We start from the raw sequence: 24,486 nt of genomic DNA on the forward strand, positions 1-24,486 counted from the left end.
AAAATGCAGTGTATAAACCTGCACATTCATTTCTGAGAGCTTATTCTCTTTTTTCTTTTGGATAGTTAGAATTGACATTAATGAGGAAAGGGGATGTGCATTTTAATTATTGGCACATATATCCACATTGCCACAGTAAATGTGTATCAATTTATATTTCCATCAATAATCATCATTCAACAAATATTTATTGCACACCTACTAGCTACCTGGCCTTATTCTTGACCTTGGAGTTATAGTAGAAAACTTTCATCCTAATGTAGCACCATGCTGTCTTTTCTTCACATCTTCTTCTTTATACTGGGTATTATCATTTGCTAGTGTAAAACACACATGTGACAGAAATCCAGTGTATCTATTTTTTTTTTTTTGTCATTTGTGCTTTTTGATGTCATATCTAAGAAGCTATTACCTAACCTAAGTCATAAAGGTTTTTTATGTTTGCTTCTGGGAGTTTTATTATGTTAGCTCTTATGTTTAGGTCTATGATTCTTTTTTTTTTTTTTTTTTTGAGGGAGAGTGAGAGGGAGGCAGGGGCAGAAGGAGAGGGAGAGAGGGAATCTTAAGCAGACTCTACACCCAGTGTAGAGCCTGACATGGGCTTGATCTCCCAACTTACCATGAGATCATTACCTGATCTGAAATCAGGAATTGGGTGATTAACCGACTGAGTCACCCAGGCATCTATCTGTATGATCCATTTTGTATTATTTTTGTGTATGATGTAAGATAAAAGTCTAGTTTCATTCTTTTGCATGCAATGTCCATTTGTTCCAAGAGAATTTATTTAAAATATTATTTTACCCCATTAAATTGCATTGGAACCCTTGTCTAAAATAAAAAATGGGGCACCTGGGTGGCTGAGTCAGGTAAGCATCCAAATTCAGCTCAGGTCATGATTTCACAGTTCGTGGGTTTGAGCCCTGTGTCTGGTTCTGTGCTGAAGGCTCAGAGTCTGGAGTCTGCTTTGGATTTTGTGTTAACTCTCTCTCTCTGTCCCTCCTCTGCTCATGCTCTCTCTCTCTGTCTCAAAAATAAATAAACATTAAAAAAATCTTTTTAAAGTGAGACATCGGATTTCAAAAAAATAAAATCAGTTAAACATAAATATAAGTGTTTATCTGTGGAGTTTCAATTCTGTTCCACTGATCTAGATGTCTTATTCCAACAACACAATGTCTTGATTAGCATAGTAATTTTGTAGTAATTTTTGAAATTGGAAAATGAGAGCCCTTCACTATTTTTAGCAAATTTGTGTCCTATGAAGTTCCATACGAATTTTAGAATTACCTTTCCAATTACTACAAAAAAGTCCAGCTTGGATTTTGATAAGGATTGTGAAAAATCTATAAATCACTTTGGGGAGTTTGCCATTTTAACAATATTAAGTCATCTAATCGATGAACATGGGATCTCTTTGCATTTATTTAGGTCTTTAATTTCTTTCAACATTGTTTTGTGGTTTTCAATATACACATTTCCCACTTCTTTATTAATTTCATTTTTAATATTTTAATGCTATTGTAAATGAGATTTTTAAAAATTTTATTTGCAAATTGTTCATGTTAAGTGTATAAACAATTGATTTTAAATGTTGACCTAGTATTTTGTAAATGGTTTCTTAGTAGATTCCTTAGAATTTTGTGTCCACCAGAATATGATTTTTGTAAATAAAGAAAATTTTACTTCTTCCTTTCCATTCTGGATTCCTTTTACTTTTTTCCCCCCCTGATTTCTAGAACCTCCAGTATAATGTGGTTTAGAAGTGGTGAGAACAAACATCTGAACTTGTTCCTTGGTATTAGGAGGAAAACATCCATCTTTCACCTTTAAATATGATGTTAGCATTTTTTGGGGGTAGATTTTTTTTATCAGCTTGAGGAAGGTACCTTCTATTCCTAGTTGAGGATTTTGATCATGAAAGAAAGTTGGATTTTGTCAAAAAAATTTGGCATCTGTTTTGATGATCTCGATTTTACCCTCTATTAATATGGTGCATTATATTGATTGATTTCTGTATGTTAAACCAACCTTACATTCCAGGGATAAATCCCACTTGATCATTTTACTTGGAGTATAATCCTTTTTATATATTGCTGCATTCAGTTTCCTAAATACTTTCTTGAGGGGTTTTGCATCTGTGTTCACAAGGAATATTGGTCTGTAGTTTCCTTCCTTCAGCTGTCTTTGGTTTTAGTATCAGTAATATTGGCTTCGTAGAATGAGTTGAGAAGTGTTCTCTTCTAATTTTGAAAGAATTTGTGAAGGATTGGATTGTAAATCTTCATAATATAGTGGTACATTTCTCCATTGAAGTCCTCTGGTCCTGGGCTTTCCTTTGTCATATCTATTTTAAATTACTAATTCATGTATTTGCTTGTTATATACGTATTTAAATTTTTCATTTCTTTTTGAAATTACGGTAACAATCCTTTAATTGATAATTATATAGTACTTAGAGTTTATAAAGTTCTCTCATATCTAATATCACTTTATTTCCACATGAATCCAATAATACAAGCATCGAGAACTTAGATTTTCCTCCCCCCCTTCTCCAGTCATACAAGCTGATGCACAGCCAGGCTAAGTGACTTGTTAAAGCTCCCTGCTGTTGAGCTATAGAGCTTGAATAATACAGTGTTATATCCTCAGCCTCCTGACCACTGTACCTTCATGATACCATGTTAGGAATCCAAACATGGTAAAGAATAATACATCTTCCTTTAGCCAATGGACACAAAATTTTTGTATTTAATCTTTAGGTTTTATTAACTTTTTTCCTAGTCATTAGCACTCAAAATCTTTAATTTTATAAAGTTACACTCATCAAAATGTCAATTACTATTTTTATGTGATCTCTTTTCTATTCCATTTTCTATATTGTAGGAAGAAATTTGCAGTCACAATTAGTTTCTTCTGGGATTAAATTTATTTGGGGGATAATTTCTAGATACTTAACTAATTATGTCTACAAGGATATCTATAGAAGCAAATAAAATAAAAACCCACAATACAATGGAAAAAAGAAAAGAAATTGATATTTGTCAGGATTTTGTAAAGTTTGGGGAAACATTATCGTGAAATAAATATGCATCTGTATAAGATACCTCAAAAAATTAAAGTCTTGTCACTGGAGGTGGCTTGATTTTATCATTTGATTTAATATATCCATCATCCCAGTTCTTAAGCATGAATAGCATTTCTGTATGAGATCAAATCATGGGCAGACTTTAAAAAAGTAATTTTGCATATATTCCTCTTAATGAAAATTTATAGCATCCAGAACAAAAGGAGAGTTTCTCTTGTTTCTAATTCTTCAATTCTTCATTAGTGTTGACTTTTAGATTTTGTTTCCAGATTTCATATGAGTTTCCTCTGACTTAGGTCCCACTTTGGATGGAGCCTCTTGCATGCTCATCTAATTTCCTGTTGTTCATTCTGAAATGACCTGATATTCCTTTAGTATTTATGTTTTCTCACTTGGGAACTTTGTGATTTGCTCTAATCAGTTCTCTGACTTCCCTTCAGAAAACTAAGACCAGTAAGTTTCCCCTACTTCCCCTGCCCCCTGTTATCTATATCTTAATAGTTTTCTCTTATACTTCTTCCAGGCAAGTTTCCCTGTTTTTTTTTTTTAATTGAGATATAGTTGGCATATAACATGTATTAATTTTAGGTGTACAACATAATGATTTGTTATCTGTATATATTGAGAAGTGATCACCACAGTAAGTTTGGTTAACACCTATCACCTCATATAGTTACAGGTTTTTTCCTTGTGATGAGAACTTTTAAGATCTATCTTAGCAACTTTGAAGTATAACAATACAGTATTCTTAATAATAGTCCGCATGCTATACATTATATTCGCAGGGCTTATATTGTATGTAACTGGAAGTTTGTGTTTTTTGACCACCTTCAGCCACTTAATGGGTGAAAGTGGTCAAATTTTCTGTTTCTTCTTGAGAAGTTTTATCTAAGTTATCTAATTTGTTGGTATACAGTTATTTGTGATGTTCTCTTACTATTTTTATTTTTATGGGATAGGTAATAATGTTCCTTCTTTTATTTCTGACTTTATTTTAGAATTGAGTCATCTCTCTTTTCATCTTGGTCAGCCTATCTAAAGGTTTTGTCAGTTTGGTTAATATTTTCAAGATTCAATATTTGGTGTAGTTGATTTTCTGTACTGTGTTTGATTCTTTCATATATTTCCACTTCATCCTTTATTATTTACTTCCTTCTGTTTACTTTGGTTTCAATTTGCTTTGTTTTTGCCTTTTCCTTTTTTTTTTTATGATGGAAGGTTAGGGTATTGATTTGAGATCTTTCTTATTTTTTTATGAAGGTTTTATAGCTCTACATTTCCCTCTAAGCATTGTTTTACCTGTATTAAAGTTTTGATTTGTTGCATTTTCATTTCTGCTCATCAGAGTGTTTTGCAGTTTCTTTTGTAAGTTTTCTCCTTGACCCATTGGTTATTTAGGATGTGTTGTTTAATTTTCACGTATTTGTGAATTTACCAGAGTTCCCTGTGTTATTGATTTCTAATATAATCCCATTGTGACTTGGGACTATATATTATTTAAATAAATATAAATTCATTGAGGCTTGTTTTATTACAATCTGTATAGATTATTTCCCTATGTTGAGGTAAACCTAAAACCACTAAGAGAGTTGAAAATGATTGCGTCTGGATTTTATATGTGTTTAGTGTGTGTATGTGTGCAAGTATATGATGGTGGAGAGAATGGAATGGTAATTTTCAATATAAGCTTTGTGGGATTATTTTTGTTTTATTTTTTTCAAATCTATACTCTTGTAATTGTGATAAAGATAGTAACTCACAATAAAAACTAAATAATCCTTTTTGTGACAAGTTAATATTTTAAAGCATCATGTCTTTCTCCTACCCAATGCCTGCATCTTGTATGTACACAGAAATATGCAAACACACAGACACACACACACACACACACACACACACACACACACCTACACACAGATATTCTTCAACAAGAAACTAAGGAAAAGAAGAGAAAGAAACTACTTTGTGCAGTAATCTGTACACTTTTAAGTATGTTAAGATAAATTTATATATTTTCTGAGTAAGTCTATATCATGATTTTATATTTTTATTAGTGGAAATATATACAGTGTTTTTAATATCATCATTCATCCACAAAAGCATTTTAAGGTAAGGGTCACTAAAAATTAGAGAAAGATATAATCCAATTTAAGTTTGTTACATGATGTTTTGGGATGATGCATATGCAATTTGGTATTTTCATTTATTGAGTTCAGTTTGCTATTTAACACTGCCAACAATTAAAAACTTATTAATCTATTTTTTTAAAAAAATAACATTTGTTTTTGAGAGAGAGAGAGCAAGAGAGAGAGAGCGAGACAGTGTGAGCAGGGGAGGGGCAGAGAGAGAGGGAGACACAGAATCTGAAGCAGGCTCCAGGTTCTGAGCTGTCAGCACAGAGCCCGATGTGGGGCTCAAACCCACGAACCATGAGATCATGACCTGAGCCGAAGTCGGACGCTTAACCGACTGAGCCACCCAGGCACCCCCTTATTAATCTGTTTCTAATGTTTAGATTGTGGCTCTTCTAGGATTCCAAAAATTTATTGTAAAACTAAAATAAATTATATGTACTTAGTTCTTTAGTGTGCCACACATTCCTTAAGATTTTGAATTGTTCTGCCTTTACTGGGTATTTTAAAGGGGGATTTACTTAGTGTATTGTAATGAAATTCAGTGTACCACTGAGAAGAACATAAAAAAACCCTGCAGAGTCGGTATACCCTATGAGATTTTGTTCCATAAATTTGTTCCAGTGAGGCACATTGATTATCTGGTTTCTAATCATTTCAGATATTCTCCACTATAGCTAGCTGTAAGTTATCTTTGAGTCTGCATGTGTGTGCGTGTGTGTGTGTGTATGCGTGTGTGTGTGCGTGTGCAGATGTAAATAGTCAATGGATGCTCTGTTGGTTGACCTGTGTAGCAGGCAAATGTAAAACCAGCAATAAGGGGCTTGATTTCATTCTAGTTGTATCTGTTCTGTGCCTATACCGCACCAGATTTGGGTACAGTTAATGGTGCTGGGGGGCAATTATAGGTGCATTTGGCATCTTTGACTAGAATGGCTTATTTGGACTGTCATTTGAGACCCTTCTTTCGTTGCGGTCCAGTCATGTGTCTTCTGGGCCAATGTGTAGAGTTGTGTTCCCTTATGTGGTAGTCACTAGCCATTTAATTAAATGGATATTTAAATTAAATTTTAATTAAAGTTAGATCAAATTAAAAATTTATTAACTCAGCCAAAATAACCACATTTCCAGTTCTCAGGATCTGCACATGGCTATTGGACAGTGTAGAACTTTTCCATCTTCTCAGAATGTTGTATGTGATAGCACTGGTGTAGATCTTTCCTGGTTTTTACTCTTACGTTTCCTGACTTGAAAGCCCAGGTTCTCATCTCTGGAACAGGCTAATCTATAGTGGCTTGGTTGCTCTGAAGCTCTCATTTGTCCTGCTCTATATTTGCCCTAAAACTCTTGAAAATGAGGGAGAATTGTTCAGTTTTTTCAGTTTTCTTCTTTCCACCAACCTTTGTCTTTTGAGGATATGCCACCTTTGGGTAAACTTTCGTAGTGGTTATTCTGGATTTACAATCATTACAGGAAGCTAGGATGATCTTTTCAGGATTAAAAGAGAGGACATTTGAGGAAGATGGTGGTGTAGGAGAACGCTGGGCTCACCACGTCTAGCTGATCGCTTAGATTCCACCCACATCTGCCTAAATAACCCAGAAAACTGCCAGAAGACTAGCAGAACGGACTCTCGGGAGCCAAGGATAGACAAGAGGCCCACGGAAGAGGGTAGGAAGGGTGGAGAGGTGGTGTGCGCTATATGGACTGACGGGAGGGAGCCAGGGCGGTGGAGGGACAGCCTGCCCAGCAAGGCAGAGCCCCCAAGTCTGGCTTGCAAAAGCGGAGGGGCTGGACTGCATGAGTTCTGACACCCAGCGGGACTTAACATCTGGAGTGTTAAAAGTCAACAACTCTGCTCTCGGGGAGCGGGGAGGGTGACAGAACACTGGGAGGGAGAGTTGTTGAGCCTGGGAAGACAGAGCTCAGCTTGGCAGGGTAACAAAGGTGCTGTAAAGCACCATCTGCCTCTCCCATCTTCCAGCCATAATCCCAAAGGGAACCAGTTCCCATCACCAAACTTACTTGCACCATGCAAACACCAAACACTGGTTCTGTGGATCCATCCCTCTGATGGGTCTACCTCCTTCCTGGTGCTGCAGGGCCCCTCCCACAGGGGACCACCTATGGCAAAGCAAGCTATGCCTGCCCTTCCCGCCCCTGTGCACTTTGCAGATCCACCCTGGCTAATACGACAGATCCAATTGAAGCAGCACCACAAGCCTGGCAGTGTGCAAGGAGCCCAGACAAGGGCCACACCACTCCACAGTGAGTCCTGCTCCTGAGAGAGGGAAGATAAGGTACATACCAGTCTGACTGTGGCCCTATCAGTGGGCTAGAGACAGACATCAGGTCTGACTGCAGCCCCACCCACCAACACAAGTTACTCCATACAGCACAGGGGAAGTGCCCTGCAGTTGGGAGCCACCCAAGGGACTACCCAAAATGACGAAATGGAAGAATTCTCCTCAAAAGAAACTCCAGGAAGTAGCAACAGCTAATGAATTGATCAAAAAACATTTAAGCAATATAACAGAACAAGAATTTAGAATAATAGTCGTAAAATTAATCGATGGGCTTGAAAAAAAAGCATAGAGGACAGCAGAAAATCTATTGCTACAGAGATCAAGGGATTAAAAATAGTCATTAGGAGGGAAAAATGCTATAAATGAGGTGCAAAATCAAATGGAGGCAGCCGTAGCACAGATTGAAGAGGCAGAGGAGAGAATAGGTGAATTAGAAGAAAAATTATGGAAAAAGAGGAATTTGAGAAAAAGATTAAAAAATCCAGGAGATGAGGGGAGAATTAGAGAACTAAATAATGCAATCAAACGGAACAATATCTGTATCATAGGAATTTCAGAAGAAGAAGAGAGAGAGAAAGGGGCTGAAGGTGTACTTGAACAAGTCATAGCTGAGAACTTCCCTGATCTGGGGAAGGAAAAAGGTATTGGAATCTAAGAGGCACAGAGAACTCTCTTCAGACGTAACTTGAATTGATCTTCTGCACGACATATCATAGTGAAACTGGCAAAATGCAAGGATGAAGAGAAAATTCTGAAAGCAGCTAGGGATTAACAGGCTCTAACTTACAAAGGGAGACCAATAAGACTAGTGGCAGACCTCTCTACTGAAACATGGCAGACCAGAAAGGAATGGCAGGAAATCTTCAATGTGATGAACAGAAAAAAAAATGCAGCCGAGAATCCTTTATCCAGCAAGTCTGTCATTCAGAATAGAAGGAGAGATAAAGGTCTTGCCAAACAAACAAAACCTGAAGGAATTCATCACCACTAAACCAGCCCTACAAGAGATCCTAAGGGGGATTCTGTGAGTGAAATGTTGCAAGGACCACAAAGTACCAGAGACATCACTACAAGCCTGAAACCTACAGATATCATAATGACTCTAAACCCATATCTTTCAATAATAACACTGAATGTAAATGGACGAAATGCTCCAACCAAAAGACATAGGGTATCAGAATGGATAAAACAACAAGACCCATCTATTTGCTGTCTACAAGAGACTCATTTTAGACCTGAGGACACCTTCAGATTTAAAGTGAGGGGATGGAGAACTCTCTCTCATACTAATGGAAGTTAAAAGAAAGCTGGAGTAGCCATACTTCTATCAGACAAACTAGACTTCAATTAAAGGCTGTAACAAGAGATGAAGAAGGGCATTATATAACTGTTACAGGGTCTATCCATTAGGAAGAGCTAACAATCATAAATGTCTATGTGCCGAATATGGGAGTCCCCAAATATCTAAAACAACCATAAACATAAGCAACCTTATTGATAAGAATGTGGTAATTGCAGGGGACTTTAATACTCCACTTACAGCAACGGATAGATCATCTAGACATAGGATCAATAAAGAAACAAGGGCCCTGAATGATACATCGGATCAGATGGACTTGACAGATATATTTAGAACTCTGCATCCCAAAGCAACAGAATATACTTTCTTCTTGAGTGCACATGGAACCTCCTCCAAGATAGATCACATACTGGGTCACAAAATAGCCCTTCATAAGTATAGAAGAATTGATATCATACCCTGCAGCCTTTCAGACCACAATGCTATGAAACTTGAAATCAAACACAGGAAAAAGTCTGGAACACCTCCAAAAGCATGGAGGTTAAAGAACACCCTACTAAAGAATGAATGGGTCAACCAGGCAATTAGAGAAGAAATTTAAAAATATATGGAAACAAACAAAAATGAAAATACAACAATCCAAATGCTTTGGGATGCAGCAAAGGCAGTCCTGAGAGGAAAATACATTGCAATCCAGGCCTATCTCAAGAAAGAAGAAAAATCCCAAATGCAAAATCTAACAGCACACCTAAAGGAAATAGAAGCAGAACAGGAAAGACACCCTAAACCCAGCAGAAGAAGAGAAATAATAAAGATCAGAGCAGAAATAAACAATAGAGAATCTAAAAAAAACTATAGAGCAGATCAATGAAACCAAGAGTTTTTTTTTTGAAAAAATAATCAAAATTGAAAAACCTGTAGCCAGGCTTCTCAAAAAGAAAAGGGGGATAACCCAAACAGATAAAATCATGAATGAAAATGGAATTATTACAACCAATCCCTCAGAGGTACAAGCAATTATCAGGGACTACTATGAAAAATTATATGCCAACAAACTGGACAACCTGGAAGAAATGGACAAATTCCTAAACACCCACACGCTTCCAAAACTCAATCAGGAGGAAATCAAAAGCTTGAACAGACCCATAACCAGCGAAGAAATTGAATCAGTCATCAAAAATCTGCCAACAAATAAGAGTCCAGGACCAGATGGCTTCCCAGGGGAGTTCTACCAGACGTTTAAAGCAGAGATAATACCTATCCTTCTCAAGCTATTCCAAAACATAGAAAGGGAAGGAAAACTTCCAGACTCATTCTATGAAGCCAGTATTACTTTGATTCCTAAACCAGACAGAGACCCAGTAAAAAAAAGAGAACTACAGGCCAATATCCCTGATGAATATGGATGCAAAAATTCTCAATAAGTTACTAGCAAATCGAATTCAACAGCATATAAAAAGAATTGCTCACCATGATCAAGTGGGATTCATTCCTGGGATGCAGGGCTGGTTCAACATTCGCAAATCAATCAACATGATACATCACATTAATAAAAGAAAAGATAAGAACCATATGATCCTGTCAATCGATGCAGAAAAGCATTTGACAAAATCCAGCACCCTTTCTTAATAAAAACCCTTGAGAAAGTTGGGATAGAAGGAACATACTTAAAGATCATCAAAGCCATTGATGAAAAGCCCACAGCTAACATCATCCTCGGGAAAAAACTGAGAGCTTTCCCCCTGAGATCAGGAACACGACAGGGATGTCCACTGTCACCGCTGTTGTTTAAAATACTGTTGGAAGTTCTAGCATCAGCAATCAGACAACAAAAGGAAATCAAAGGCATCAAAATTGGCCAAGATGAAGTCAAGCTTTTACTTTTTGCAGCTGGCAGGAGATTATACATGGAAAACCCGATAGACTCCATCAAAAGTCTACTAGAACTGATACATGAATTCAGCAAAGTTGCAGGATACAAAATCAATGTACAGAAATCAGTTGCATTTTTATACACTATTAATGAAGCACCAGAAACACAAATTAAGAAACTGATCGCCTTCACAATTGCACCAAGAAGCATAACATGGCTAGGAATAAACCTAACCAAAGATGTAAAAGGTCTGTGTGCTGAAAACTATAGAAAGCTTATGAAGGAAATTGAAGAAGATATAAAGAAATGGAAAAACATTCCGTGCTCATAGATTGGAAGAATAAATATTGTTAAAATGGCAATACTACCGAAAGCTATCTACACATTCAATGCAATCCCAATCAAAATTGCACCAGCATTCTTCTTGAAGGTAGAATAAGGAATCCTAAAATTTGTATGGAACCACAAAAGACTCCGAATAGCCAAAGTAATTTTGAAGAAGAAGACTAAAATAGGAGGCATCACAATCCCAGACGTTAGCCTCTACTACAAAGCTGTAATCATCAAGACAGCATGGTATTGGCACAAAAACAGTCACATAGACCAATGGAATAAAATAGAGACTCCAGAATTGGACCCACAGAAGTATGGCCAACTCATCTTTGACAAAGCAGGAAAGAACATCCAATGGAAAAAAGACAGTCTCTTTAACAAATGGTGCTGGGAGAACTGGACAGCAACATGCAGAAAGATGAAACTAGACCACTTTCTTATACCATTCACAACAATAAAGTCAAAGTGGATAAAGGACCTGAATGTGAGACCGGAAACCATCAAAACCCTAGAGGAGAAAGCAGGAAAAGACCTCTCTGACCTCAGCCACAGCAATTTCTTATTTGACACATCTCCAAAGGCAAGGGAATTAAAAGCAAAAATGAACTACTTGGGACCTCATGAAGATAAAAAGCTTCTGCACTGCAACGGAAACAATCAGCAAAACTAAAAGGCAAGCAGCGGAATGGGAAAAGATATTTGCAAATAACATATCAGACAAGGGGCTAGTATCCAAAATGTATAAAGAACTCACGAAACTCCACACCTGAAAAACAAATAATCCAGTGAAGAAATGGGCATAAAACATGAATAGACACTTCTCTAAAGAAGACATTCATATGGCCAACAGGCACATGAAAAGATGCTCAACGTCGCTCCTCATCAGGGAAATACAAATCAAAACCACACTCAGGTACCACCTCCCGCCAGTCAGAGTGGCAAAAATGAACAAATCAGGAGACTATAGATACTGGAGAGGATGTGGAGAAACAGGAACCCTCTTGCACTGTTGGTGGGAATGCAAACTGGTGCAGCCACTCTGGAAAATAGTGTGGAGGTTCCTCAAAAAATTAAAAACAGATCTACCCTATGACCCAGCAGTAGTACTGCTAGGAATTTACCCAAGGGATACAGGAGTGCTGATGCATAGGGGCACATATTTCCCAAAGTTTATAGCAGCACTTTCAACAATAGTCTAATTATGGAAAGAGCCTAAATGTCCATCAACTGATGAATGGATAAAGAAGATGTGGTTTATATATACAATGGAATATTACGTGGCAGTTAGAAAGAATGAAATATGGCCTTTGGTAGCAACGTGGTTGGAACTGGAACATGTTATGCTAATGAAATAAGTCATACAGAGAAAGACAGATACCATATGTTTTCACTCTTATGTGTATCCTGAGAATCTTATCAGAAGATCGTGGGGGAGGGGAAGGAAAAAAAAGTTGGGGAGGGAGCTAAACCATAAAAGACTCTTAATAACTGAGAACAATCTGAGGGTTGTTGGGGGGTGGGAGGGAGTTGAGGGTGGGTGATGGGCATTGAGGAGGGCACCTGTTGGGATGAGCACTGGGTGTTGTATGGCCACCAATGTGACAATAAATTTCATATTAAAAATAAAAGGGGACATTTGACTGACACCTGCCCATTTTCTATTCATAAGCATTGTTTTCTACCAACACTGGTCGGGGGACTGAAATCTTCTTCAGAATATCATTTTTTAGTTTGAGTTACTCCTCTGTTTGAACAACGACATCCATGAAAGTGCTTCAGTGGCACACGTCACAATCCCTCTTCATTAGATACCTCAGTGGTTTCATAATGATAGCCCTCAGTTTCTTTTCTCTCTCTGTGTCACTGAGTTTCTGTGTAAGGTAGATAAATCTTGAATTCTTAAAAGTTTTGTTGAGAGATTAAGACAATGTGGATGGAGAAATCATCCAACCTCTGAATTTTGTATTCAGAATAATTACAGTGCTATCTTGGATATAAACTCATTTTATGTAAATTGTCCGTGAAGATGTGAGGTATGAGAGGGCAAGTCCAGCATAACTTCCCACGTACATGCAATTGGCAGTTACAGAAGGCAGGGAATGACTGTCAGCTTGTGCATTCAGCACACAACACACATACTGGTGGCGTTTTGTATGTTGAACTACCTTTGCACTCTTGGGGTAAACCCCACTTTGTCATGGTATGTAATGCTTGTAACATGCTGAATACAATCCTTAAGAGAATACTAGCAAACTAAACCTATCACCATGTTATACCCTTTGACTATTTTCCAGAGTTCTAACAAAGTTTGTCCTGTAAACCTTTGCTTGTTTTTCAATGTTTCTGTGGAGGGATGGGCATTTGGAGTTTGCTTTCCATTTTTTGGCAGATATGATCCTCTCCTTTCCTGATGTGAACCCTAAACATCAAGATGAACTCTTTTTTTTTTCTCTTTGATTAGATTTTGAAGCCAGATGTATTAAAACCCGAGCTAAGGAATTAGCCTTAGCTTCTTTTCATTTCATTTGTTTTAAAAATTATGATGCACTAAAAGTCTCTTTCTGTTATATGAACATTGACAAATCGTACAGTAGAATAGCAAATACAAAAATCAATATAGAGAACACTTGTATAAACTCCTGTAAATTTTTCTTTTACTTATTTGCAGTCAACCTTTCCCCCAACTCCACTTCATGACAAAAAATGGTCTCATTTTGTTTGTATAATTTTGCCTTTTTCACTTATATATCATATTAAATGAAGTCGTAGGGTATATTGCCTTTTCAGTCTGGCTTCTCTTACTTAGAATAATACATATCATATTCATCCATATTATTATGTGTAACACTAATATGTTACATTTTATTGTTGAAAAGTATTCTTTTGTGTGGATTTACCAAAGTTTTATTGTCTATTCGTGATCTGGAGGGAATTTGGTTTGTTTTCAGGTTTTAGTAATAGTAAAGCCACTATAAAATTTACATTCAGGTGTTCATTTCTCTTTGGTAAACACTTAGGATGAGGAATTGTGGGACTTATATTAAGAGCATATTAGGGCTGATGGCTCAGAGCCTGGAGCCTGTTTCCGATTCTGTGTCTCCCTCTCTCTCTGACCCTCCCCCCTTCATGCTCTGTCTCTCTCTGTCCCAAAAATAAATAAACGTTGAAAAAAAAAATTTTAAAAAAAAGAGCATATTAATTTTCTGAGAAAATGGAAAACTGTTTTACAAAATGACTATGAAATTGTGCATTCCTATCAACAATGTGTAATATTTTAGGTGGTCACATCTTCATCACCACTTGGTAATGTCATTTTGTTTAAGCCATTGTGATAGGTGTGATGGGTGTTCTGTCCTCTGAATCAATTTGCATTTCCCTAATATGTGATGATGTTAAATGTCTTTTCTTGTGACAATATGTCATATGTGTATTTTATTTTCTCAGTTGTCTTTTCACATCATTTACTTAGTTTTATTAGGAAGTTTGATTTTTATTGATTTTTATGTGTTCTTTTATATATTTTGAATACAAATTGGATTTTTTTCGTCCAAAATGTGTTTTTGGCTTCTAATTTTATTTTTTTAAGCATTATCTTTAACAGAACTCTTGTTTTAGTTTTATTTTAGGACATTTAGGACATTTAATTGTATTTTTTGTAGATTATCTTTTTGGTATTACATTTAAGATATCTTTGCCTAACCAAGGATTACAAAGGTTTTTCTTCTACGTGATTTATAGTTTTAGGTTTTATATTTAAGTCTTTGGTCTATTTTGAATTAATAGGAATTATTTTTAAAATTTATTTCTTATTTTCAAGAATTATTTTTGGGCTTATGAAAAATAAACCAAGTCTTACTTTGAAAAAAATGCAGTTTCAACATCACAAGATAAATTTCTCTATGAAACTTTTTTTTTATGTTCAACATCACTCATCATCAGGGAAATACAAATCAAAATCATGATGAAACACTACCTTACATCTGTCAGAAAGGCTGAAATTAATAACACAAGAAACAGCAGGTGTTTGCGAGGATGTGGAGAAAGAGAAACACTCGTGCACTGTTAGTAGAAATGCAAACTGGTACAGCCACTCTGGAGAACAGTATGGAGGTTCCGCAAAAACTAAAAGTAGAACTACTCTACAATTCAGCAATTGCACTCTTAGTTGTTTACCCGAAGCATACAAAAATACAGATTCAGAAGGATGCTTGCACTCCATTGTTTATAGCAGCATTATCAACAATAATCAAACTAGAGAGAGAGCCCATGTTCATTAACTGATGAATGGATAAAGAAGAACTGATGAATGGATTGTGTGTGTATACACAATGGAATATTACTCAGTCATCAAAGAATGAAACCTTTCATTTGCAATGACATGGTTGGAGCTAAAACGTATTATGCTAAGTGAAATAAATCAGCCAGGAAAGACAAATGCCATATGATTTCACTTACATGTGGAATTTAAGAAACAAAACAGATGAACATAGGGGAAGGAAATAAAAACAAGAGAGGGAGGCAAACCATAAGAGACTCTTAACTGTAGAGAACAAACTGAGGGTTGCTGGAGGGGAGGTGGGTGGGGGGATGAGCTAAATGGGTGATGGGTATTAAGGAGGGACCTTGTTATGATGAACACTGGGTATTATATTTAAGTGATGAATCACTAAATTCTACTCCTGAAACCACTGTTACACTATATGTTATCAAACTAGAATTTAAATAAAAACTTGAAACAACAAAAAATAAAAATGTTTGAAACCTAAAAAAAAGGAGTCTTTTTTTTAACTGCTGTTTTGCTAAATCCGTAGTATCTCATTATAGCTCCAGAATTTACTCATCTTGCAGAACTGAAACTTGGTTCCTCTTGACCAACATGTCCCCATATCTCTCTCCCTCTCAATAGCCCCTATGTACAGCATTCTATTTTCTGTTTCTATGACTTTGACTGTTTTTGATTCCACATATAAGTGAAATCATATATTATTTGTCTTTCTGTGTCTAGTTTATATCACTTAGCATAATGTCCTTCGGTTCATCCATATTGTTGCGAATGGCAGGATTTCCTTCTATTTTCAAAGCTGAAAAACATTCCATTGTATGTATACACCACATTTTCTTTATTCATTCATCCTTTGATGGTCATTTAGGTTATTTCCATGTCTTGACTGCTGTGAATAATGCTGCAATGAACCTAGGAGTGCAGGTATATCTTTGAGATCGTGATTTCAGTTCTTTTGGATAAATACCCAGAAGTGGGATTGCTGAGTAATATGGTAGCTCTGGTAACAATATTGTACTTCATAATTAAATTTACTAAGAGGGTAGATCCTAAATGTTCTCACAATGAGGAGGGGAGGTGAGAAAGGTAAAGTGTATGAGGTGATGGCTATGTTTTAATTAGCTTGATTGTGGTGTTATTTCATTATATGTCTATCAAATCATCGAGTTGTACACTTTAAATATATACAATAAAAATAGTACCACAGATTTCTTATAGCACAAATAATCACAGGTGTAATGTATTTTTTTTTTGTCTGTCAGGTGGCAACGTATGACTTTTGCATTCAAGTTCAAATTAATTTCTTTGAGGCTTCAGAACTTTACACTAAATTTTGTTTGTCAAAATCTCCTATGATTCCGAAGACAACACCACTTATTCGACCATGCTATGTTCAAGCTACTGGTATGTACTGTGAAACAGTTGGTGTGCATATATCAAATACTGACACTTGAGCAGGTAAAAGTTTTTAAAAATCAGATTATGATATTTACTTTTTAAAAAAAGAAATATTAGAGAGTACAATTATCATATGATTCCTGTGTGTGTGACTTAAATTGTGAGTCTGTGAGATTGAATTTTGAGAAACAGTATAACAAAACCTATGTGAGTTCGCTTCTAGCTGAGTCATAGAAACTGTATCAGGTGAGTTTCGTGCAAAGAAAACTTGATTTGCATCAAATAAGGAGATCCAGGGGCATGGTTTCCAAAGCTGTGACTCCCTGAGAGAAGGTGAAGGGATACCTTTGGTTTAGGGTTAGGATGAATATTTAGATAGGTAAGTCTTCCCATTTTATGTAGAGGCGGGCATAAGGCTATCCATGTGCTTTAAGGAAACATGCCTATGTATACATTGTATGTTGTGCAGATGAGCCCGAGGTTCTTTCTTGGGTGGAGATTTTAGTATGATGATGAGATAAAGGTAATGGTAGGTCATTCCAGAGGTCACTTGATGTTTTGCCTAGGCATGAATTGTAGGTTTTGCTCAAAAGGTCTGTGTGGTCTTGGGCTGGTAGGAAGTCTGGTCAGGGCAACCTGCAGGGTGGTTTCCAGATTCATTTGCCTGAGTTAAGAGGTAAGGCAGAAAGATCTTAAGGAAAAAATATAAGGCAAAAATTAGTGAGTTCAAGCAGGTGGGTAGTAAATGTCAGGTCTAGCTGGTGACAGTAGCATAATAATCTCAGATTAGTGACTGTTGCTTAAAAATATAGGTTATAATTAAAAACAAAAATGAGTTTAGTTTCTTGTTGTGTGGGTACTTTTTAAATGATTAAATTAAAATATAAATTATTAAAATATACTAGATATATAATGCACTGATAGAAATTTTATTTAAGAAATCCCCACCCCCCAAAGGAATAGGTTACTAAAGGACTAAGCATATGTATAAAAGGAGAGGTAAAAAAGTAAGTAAGTAAGTAAATAAATAAATAAATAAATAAATAAATGTAAGTATATTAAATTTTTTTTGTATTATTTACTTATTTTCTCCAAATATTCAAATATAAAACCAGTGCACTCTGTAAACCCTACTTTTGGCAAGCTTTGGTGGTTTTGCATTTTATTACATGTGTTTAAGTATTTTTCATGAAAAGTTTAGTCTAGTCTATGCTATATTATGCAATATTTTTTTTTAATTCTGACATTAAGTTGTCAATAATAATAAAATAGTGCTCAGTTGATAATTACACTTGGCATCTAGTGAGAGAAGCCTCATTAAAGTAGCATATACAATGCAGAGATTTATTTCATTCCTTTTTAAAATACAGAATTAGGGGGCGCCTGGGTGGCTCAGTTGGTTAAGCATCCGACTTCGGCTCAGGTCATGATCTCGTGGTTCGTGAGTTCAGGCCCCGCATTGGGCTCTGTGCTGACAGCTCAGAGCCTGGAGCCTGTTTCCGATTCTGTGTCTCCCTCTCTCTCTCTGAACCACCCCCCCCCCCCCCCCCCCGTTCATGCTCTGTCTCTCTCCTCAAAAATAAATAAATGTTAAAAAAAAAATTAAAAAAAATAAATTACAGAATTAGAAAGTCTGCAGCTGGTAGGGAGCCTCTGTGGAGTTTTCTCCCTTGTTTTAAGATATCTTTTTTGGGAAAAATCATTGTCTAATTTTGTTCTCCTAATTAGGTAAATTATTTTCATGAAAGATAAAATTTACCTACTTGACAAATAAAAATGTACCATCATTATGGAAAATTGAAAAGTGTTAGAAAGACAGAAATGTCATCTAGTATGTGACTATTTAGAGCATAGTATTATTTAATTTTTTTTTTTCAACGTTTATTTATTTTTGGGACAGAGAAAGACAGAGCATGAACGGGGGAGGGGCAGAGAGAGAGGGAGACACAGAATCGGAAACAGGCTCCAGGCTCCGAGCCAACAGTCCAGAGCCTGACGCGGGGCTCGATCTCAGGGACCGCGAGATCGTGACCTGGCTGAAGTCGGACGCTTAACCGACTGCGCCACCCAGGCGCCCCTAGTTATGTATTTTTAAAAGCACAATTACATATGTTGATTTTTAAAAGTTAATGAACAAAGCACATGCTTTCACCTACTAATAGATATTTACTTTGTAGTACACTACATTTATTCTTTTGTAAAGTTCTCAAATTGTACTTTTTTTTAATTTTTTTTTCAACATTTATTTATTTTTGGGACAGAGAGAGACAGAGCATGAACGGGGGAGGGGCAGAGAGAGAGGGAGACACAGAATCGGAAACAGGCTCCAGGCTCTGAGCCATCAGCCCAGAGCCCGACGCGCGGCTCGAACTCACGGACCGCGAGATCGTGACCTGGCCGAAGTCGGACGCTTAACCCACTGTGCCACCCAGGCGCCCCGAGCATAGTATTATTAATATGTTGGTATTTTACTCTTCTTTTGTTATATGCCTTTATTATTTTATTTTTTAACATAGTTGTGATCTTCCTGCCTGTGTTCAGTTGAAATCTCTTCATTCTTAATAGAAATTTTTATTTAGGGGAGACTGGGTGGCTCATTCGGTTGAGTGTCCTACTTCAGCTCAGGTCATGATCTCGTGGTCTGTGAGTCCGAGCCCCGCCTCGAGCTCTGTGCTGACAGCTTGGAGCCTGGAGCCTGCTTCAGATTCTGTTTCTCCCTCTCTCTCTGCCTCTTCCCTGCTCAGGCTGTGTTTCTCTCTCTCTCTCAAAAATGAATAAATGTTAAAAAAAAAAAAAAAAAAAAAAAAAAACAATTTAAACGGGCGCCTGAGTGGCTCAGTTAGTTGAGTGTCCGACTTCAGCTCAGGTCATAATCTTGCATTCCGTGAGTTCGAGCCCTGTGTTGGGCCTTCTGCTGACCACTCAGAGCCTGGAGCCTGCTTCAGATTCTGTATCTCCCTCTGTCTCTGCCCTTCCCCTGCTTGTGCTCTATCTCTCTCACTCTCAAAATAAACATTAAAAAAATTAAAAAAAGAAACTTTTACTTAGATGTTATACACTCTTATTAATTGTATAAATTAACACTGATAGCTATTATAGAATATTTCATCCTGTAAGTATCTCTTATAGGTCATATAAGCATAATTCTAAGCATTTAGGTTGTTTTTTTAAAAATTTTCTTATTCATATAAATATTGTAGTAGTGAACATTTTTATGTATAATACTTTTTCCCTGTTTAGATTTTTTTCAGTGATATTCTCTTCATTGGCTGCATTCCTTCTAAAGTATATACATGTTAAAGCTCTAGATCATTTTGCAAAAGGGCTTTTGTAAAGAGTTTTGCTGTTTCAACCCTCCTTCAGTGTAAACTCTAACCAGCATTGAATTAAAGAAATTGGATATTTTTCTATGTTATTAAAAGTATATCATTTCAATTTTCATGTCAATTTCTTTGATTACTCATGAGGATTAAAATTTTCTGTCTTTGCTATTCTATATTTCATATATAAGTTATCTGTTCATGAACTTTGCCTTTATCAGTATGGTTATGTATCTGTCTGATAGATGTCACTGATTTCCTTATTTATATTACTTTTTTTTTCATTTTTATGGTGAATTTTTTCTAAGATTCATTGTTTGCCTTTAGTTTTGTTTGTTTTTCAATAAATCTCTTAAAATAATTTTATAGTGAAATTTAGCTATTGTTTCCTCTGTGATTTCTAACATTCTTTTAAAGATTAGACCATTTTCCCTAGCTACAGAATTGGTATATGTGTAGTACTGGTTTTTTTCCTATTTTTAATGGTTTAAAATTTGTTCAACATTTTCTAAAAAAACAAAAACAAAAACAATTTCTATACTTAATTTGTTTATTTTTAACTTTATATATTTATTTTGAGAGAGAGAGCATGAAACAGGGAGGGGAAGAGAGAGAGGGAGAGAGAGAATCCCAAGCAACCTCTGCACTGTTATTGTGGAGCCCATTGTGGGCCTTGAAGTCACAAACCATGAGATCATGACCTCAGCTGAAATCAAGAGTCAAGTGCTTAACTGACTGAGCCACCCTGGCTCCCCAGTACTTATTTAATTTGTTTTAAAAAAATGTTGCTGCGGCGCCTGGGTGGCTCAGTCGGTTAAGCATCCAACTTCAGCTCAGGTCACGATCTCACAGTCTGTGAGTTCGAGCCCCGCGTCGGGCTCTGGGCTGATGGCTCAGAGCCTGGAGCCTGCTTCCGATTCTGTGTCTCCCTCTCTCTCTGCCCCTCCCCCGTTCATGCTCTGTCTCTCTCTGTCTCAAAAATAAATCAATGTTAAAAAATAAAAATAAAAAAAAATGTTGCTGTATTTCCAGAGAGGATTGGAATGTCAAAGCAAACTTGGTTGTATCATATAACTTATCAACACCAAAGTTTACTAACGATTCAAACGATACAAATATTATCAGGCAGAGATGTAACATTTCTTTTGTAGAAGTTGGCATCTATTAGACACAGTTTCCAAATTGTTCTTTTCTCCCTCCTTAAGATGTCTTTTGCTTTTGAATTGACTTTTGAATGTCATTTGTAGAAACCTTTGTCTCAAAGGAAGCTGTTTTTTGTTTGGAGCTTCCCATTTTTATACTCTTAATAGTTATACATATAGGAAATGTCTATATGAGGAATTGTCATTTGCCTCATAAATCCATAAATTCCAGATATTTTTGGTTGGCCATTTGGACAGGTAATGCGTGTCAAAAGTTTTCTTTGAAATAGTCCACTAGTCAATTCCAATTTTTAAAAATGTTTATTTATTTTGATAGAGCGCATGCATACATATTTGAGACCAGGAAAGGGACAAAGGGAGAGGGAGAATTCCAAGCAGGCTCCACATTCTCAGCATAGTGTCTGACTTGGGTCTCGATCTCACGAACTGTGAGATTACTACCTGAGCCGAAATCAAGAGTCAGGTGCTTAACCCACTGAGCCACCCAAAACACCCCTAGTCAATTCCATTTTTATGTTTGCAAGGAAACTTGGTCAAGTCCATTACTCTCTGAGATATCCCCTCAATAGAAGGGTGATGCCTTAGTAGGGGACTCATAAGCTTGCTGTTATCTCTTTATTCCCAAATTACATGCATTCCTTTTAAAATTAAAATAGTGCTAACCCAGAATTGTAATCCATCATCTCCTTCTCAAGGCTTATCCTGCACCCAAGACACAGTGACTTTTTTCATTAATTATCTAATGAAAACACTTATTTAATGACAAGCATTTTCACTCACTTGAAACTCTAATTCTTCTTAAAAATTTTGTAATATAATTATAGTTTAAATTTCAATTAAAATTTTTATCAGAGATTTAATTGTTTTGACAATATATTGTTCATTGTTAAGCCAAGTAGTGTATCTGCATATTTTATTTACATTCTTTCAACTTTTTATTTATCCCTGGAGTTATTAATTCCTCATTTGTCCTTAAATATTTGATGAAATCCTTCCATGCCACAAAGCCCTGTATTATGCTTATATGGACACTGTTCCACATGGTAGTCTACCCTGTCAGATAATGTGTCATAACTTCTCATTCCCTGAAAGCAGCCCTTCTGGAGCACAACAACCTCCTGCTCCAACATGCACTGAGTGCTTTCTTTTCCTGTGACAGAACTCTTGTCTAAGACTTCCTTTCACTATAATGTGGGCATTTTCTTTTCTCTTTTCTGTCTTGACTCTCCCGTTTTTTCAGTCCCTTGCCTACCTATTTCTTGGGTTACTTCACTGTTTAGGTAGATTACATCTTCCAGGAGCTTCTAAAGAGTGTAAGGGAGATAATTGAGAATTTCCTTCTCAGAAAATGTGTTTTATTTGCCTCTCATATTTAAAGGATAATTTGGTTTAGTATGAAATTCTAGATTGAAAATAATTTTCCCTCAAAATTTTGAAGATATTATCATTACCTTCTAATTTCCACTGTTGTGTTTAGAAGTCTGATGACATTCTTCTTCCCCATCCATTACATAGGACCTAGCGTTTCCCTGTTAGAAGCTGTTAGAAGCTGCTTTTTATCCCTGGTACTCTATTATTTCACAATGGTGACTTTAGTGTGAACCTTTTGTCTTAAGTTCTTGTGGACCTTTTCAATATGGAAATTCATGTCTTCCAGTTCTATAAAGTTTTCATAAATTATTTCCTTGAAAAGTTCCTTCCCACTGTTTTCTGTATTTCTTTCATTCAGACTTCTATTGTTGTATTTTGTACTTCTTGGATTATGTTATATATATTTTAATTAAATTATATATTCTCTCCTATTATCCTTTTCCTTATCTTTTTGTTGTACTTCCCAGGATATTTTTCTGACTTTATTATGTCTTAAGAAATTATTTTGGCAGTTTTAAACTAACAAGGGTTAACTTTTTTTCTGATTATTTCTTTACATACGGACTTTTGAAAAAATAAAAACACCTTTTATCTCTACTTGTATTATTTCTTTGAAATTTTCTTCTGTTGACTATACATTGTCTCAATTTTTGCTGAATTATTTCTCCTTCATATTGAGGAGTTTCTCAAATGTCTATTGATTTTTGCCTATTCTCTCATGATCATTGGCGAGTCTTGCAGTGATGGCTTCATTACCAACTGTTATATCATTGCCTGACAGTCTGGATCCCAGTGAATATTTAAGGTGATCAAAATGTTAGTCTGTAAGACTTTAATCTTGAGCAGTTCATTTTTTCTAGAAAATGCTTCTTCAAAGTAAAAAGATAATAAGGATCATATATCAACAACAGTATGCATGTAAATTTGATAACCAGATGAAATGGAGTAATTCCTTAAGAGACACAATCTGCCCAAACTCATACAAGAAGAAATAGACAATCTGGATAAGTCTCAATCTGTTAAAGAAATTGAATCAATAATTAATAAGCTTCAAAAACAGAAAGCACCAGCCCCAGATGGGTTCATTGGTGGACTCTATCAAACATTTAGAGAAGAAATCATACCGATTCTCTATAATTCATTCTGTACAATCTCCTTCAAAGGATAGAAACAGAAAGAATACTTTTTTAACTCATTTGGAGGTCATTTTTGCCCTAATACCAAACCAGGCAAAGACATTGCAACAGTAGAAAACAACAGACTAATACCTCTCATTAGCATAGATATAAAAATCCTTAATAAAATATTTGCAAATCAAATCCAGCAATGTATAAAAAGAATTATGCACCATGACCAAGGGAGATTTATCTCATGTATGCAAGGTTGGTTCACATTCAAAAATCAAGTAATGCATTCCGTCCGTCATATCAACAGACTAAAGAAGAAAATATCACATGATGATACCAATAGATGCAGGGGAAGAAAAAGCATTTCATAAAATCTAATACGCTTTCATGCAAACAACTTAGTAAATGAGGACTGGAGCATAACTTTCTCAACTTGATAAAAAAATATCTACAAACACCCTAAAGCTATCATCATTTTTAATGATGAGAAATGCAAAGCTTTCTCAGTAAGATTAGAAACCAAGTGAGGATGACCCTTTTCACTCTTTAAACTTTGTACTAGAAGTCCTAGCTAATGCAGTAGAGCATGAACAGGAATCAAAGGATACACAGGTTGAAAAGGAAGAACTAAATTCTTTGTTTATTGAAGATATCATTGTTTATGTAGAAAATCTAAAAGAATCGATTAAGAAAGACACTTCTGGAACTAATAACCTAATATAGCAAAGTTGCAGGATATAAGTTTAATATACAAAAGCCAATTGCTTTCCTCTATAGAAGCAATGAGCAAATG

At 36.0% G+C, this 24,486-nt stretch overlaps 1 protein-coding gene across 4 annotated transcripts in view; it reads left to right on the forward strand.

Moving 5' to 3' along the window:
* The window catches only part of CFAP47 (cilia and flagella associated protein 47), a 566,822-nt gene that overhangs the window by 97,335 nt on the left and 445,001 nt on the right, over window positions 1-24,486 (forward strand). For all 4 annotated transcript variants that reach the window (XM_045050610.1, XM_045050612.1, XM_045050611.1 and 1 more), the window contains one exon: window positions 16,577-16,718. In XM_045050610.1, the coding sequence (XP_044906545.1) occupies window positions 16,577-16,718 (142 nt within the window). The remainder of the gene's footprint in view (window positions 1-16,576; window positions 16,719-24,486) is intronic.

Source organism: Felis catus, chromosome X, assembly GCF_018350175.1.
Source record: "Felis catus isolate Fca126 chromosome X, F.catus_Fca126_mat1.0, whole genome shotgun sequence".
NCBI lineage: Eukaryota > Metazoa > Chordata > Mammalia > Carnivora > Felidae > Felis > Felis catus.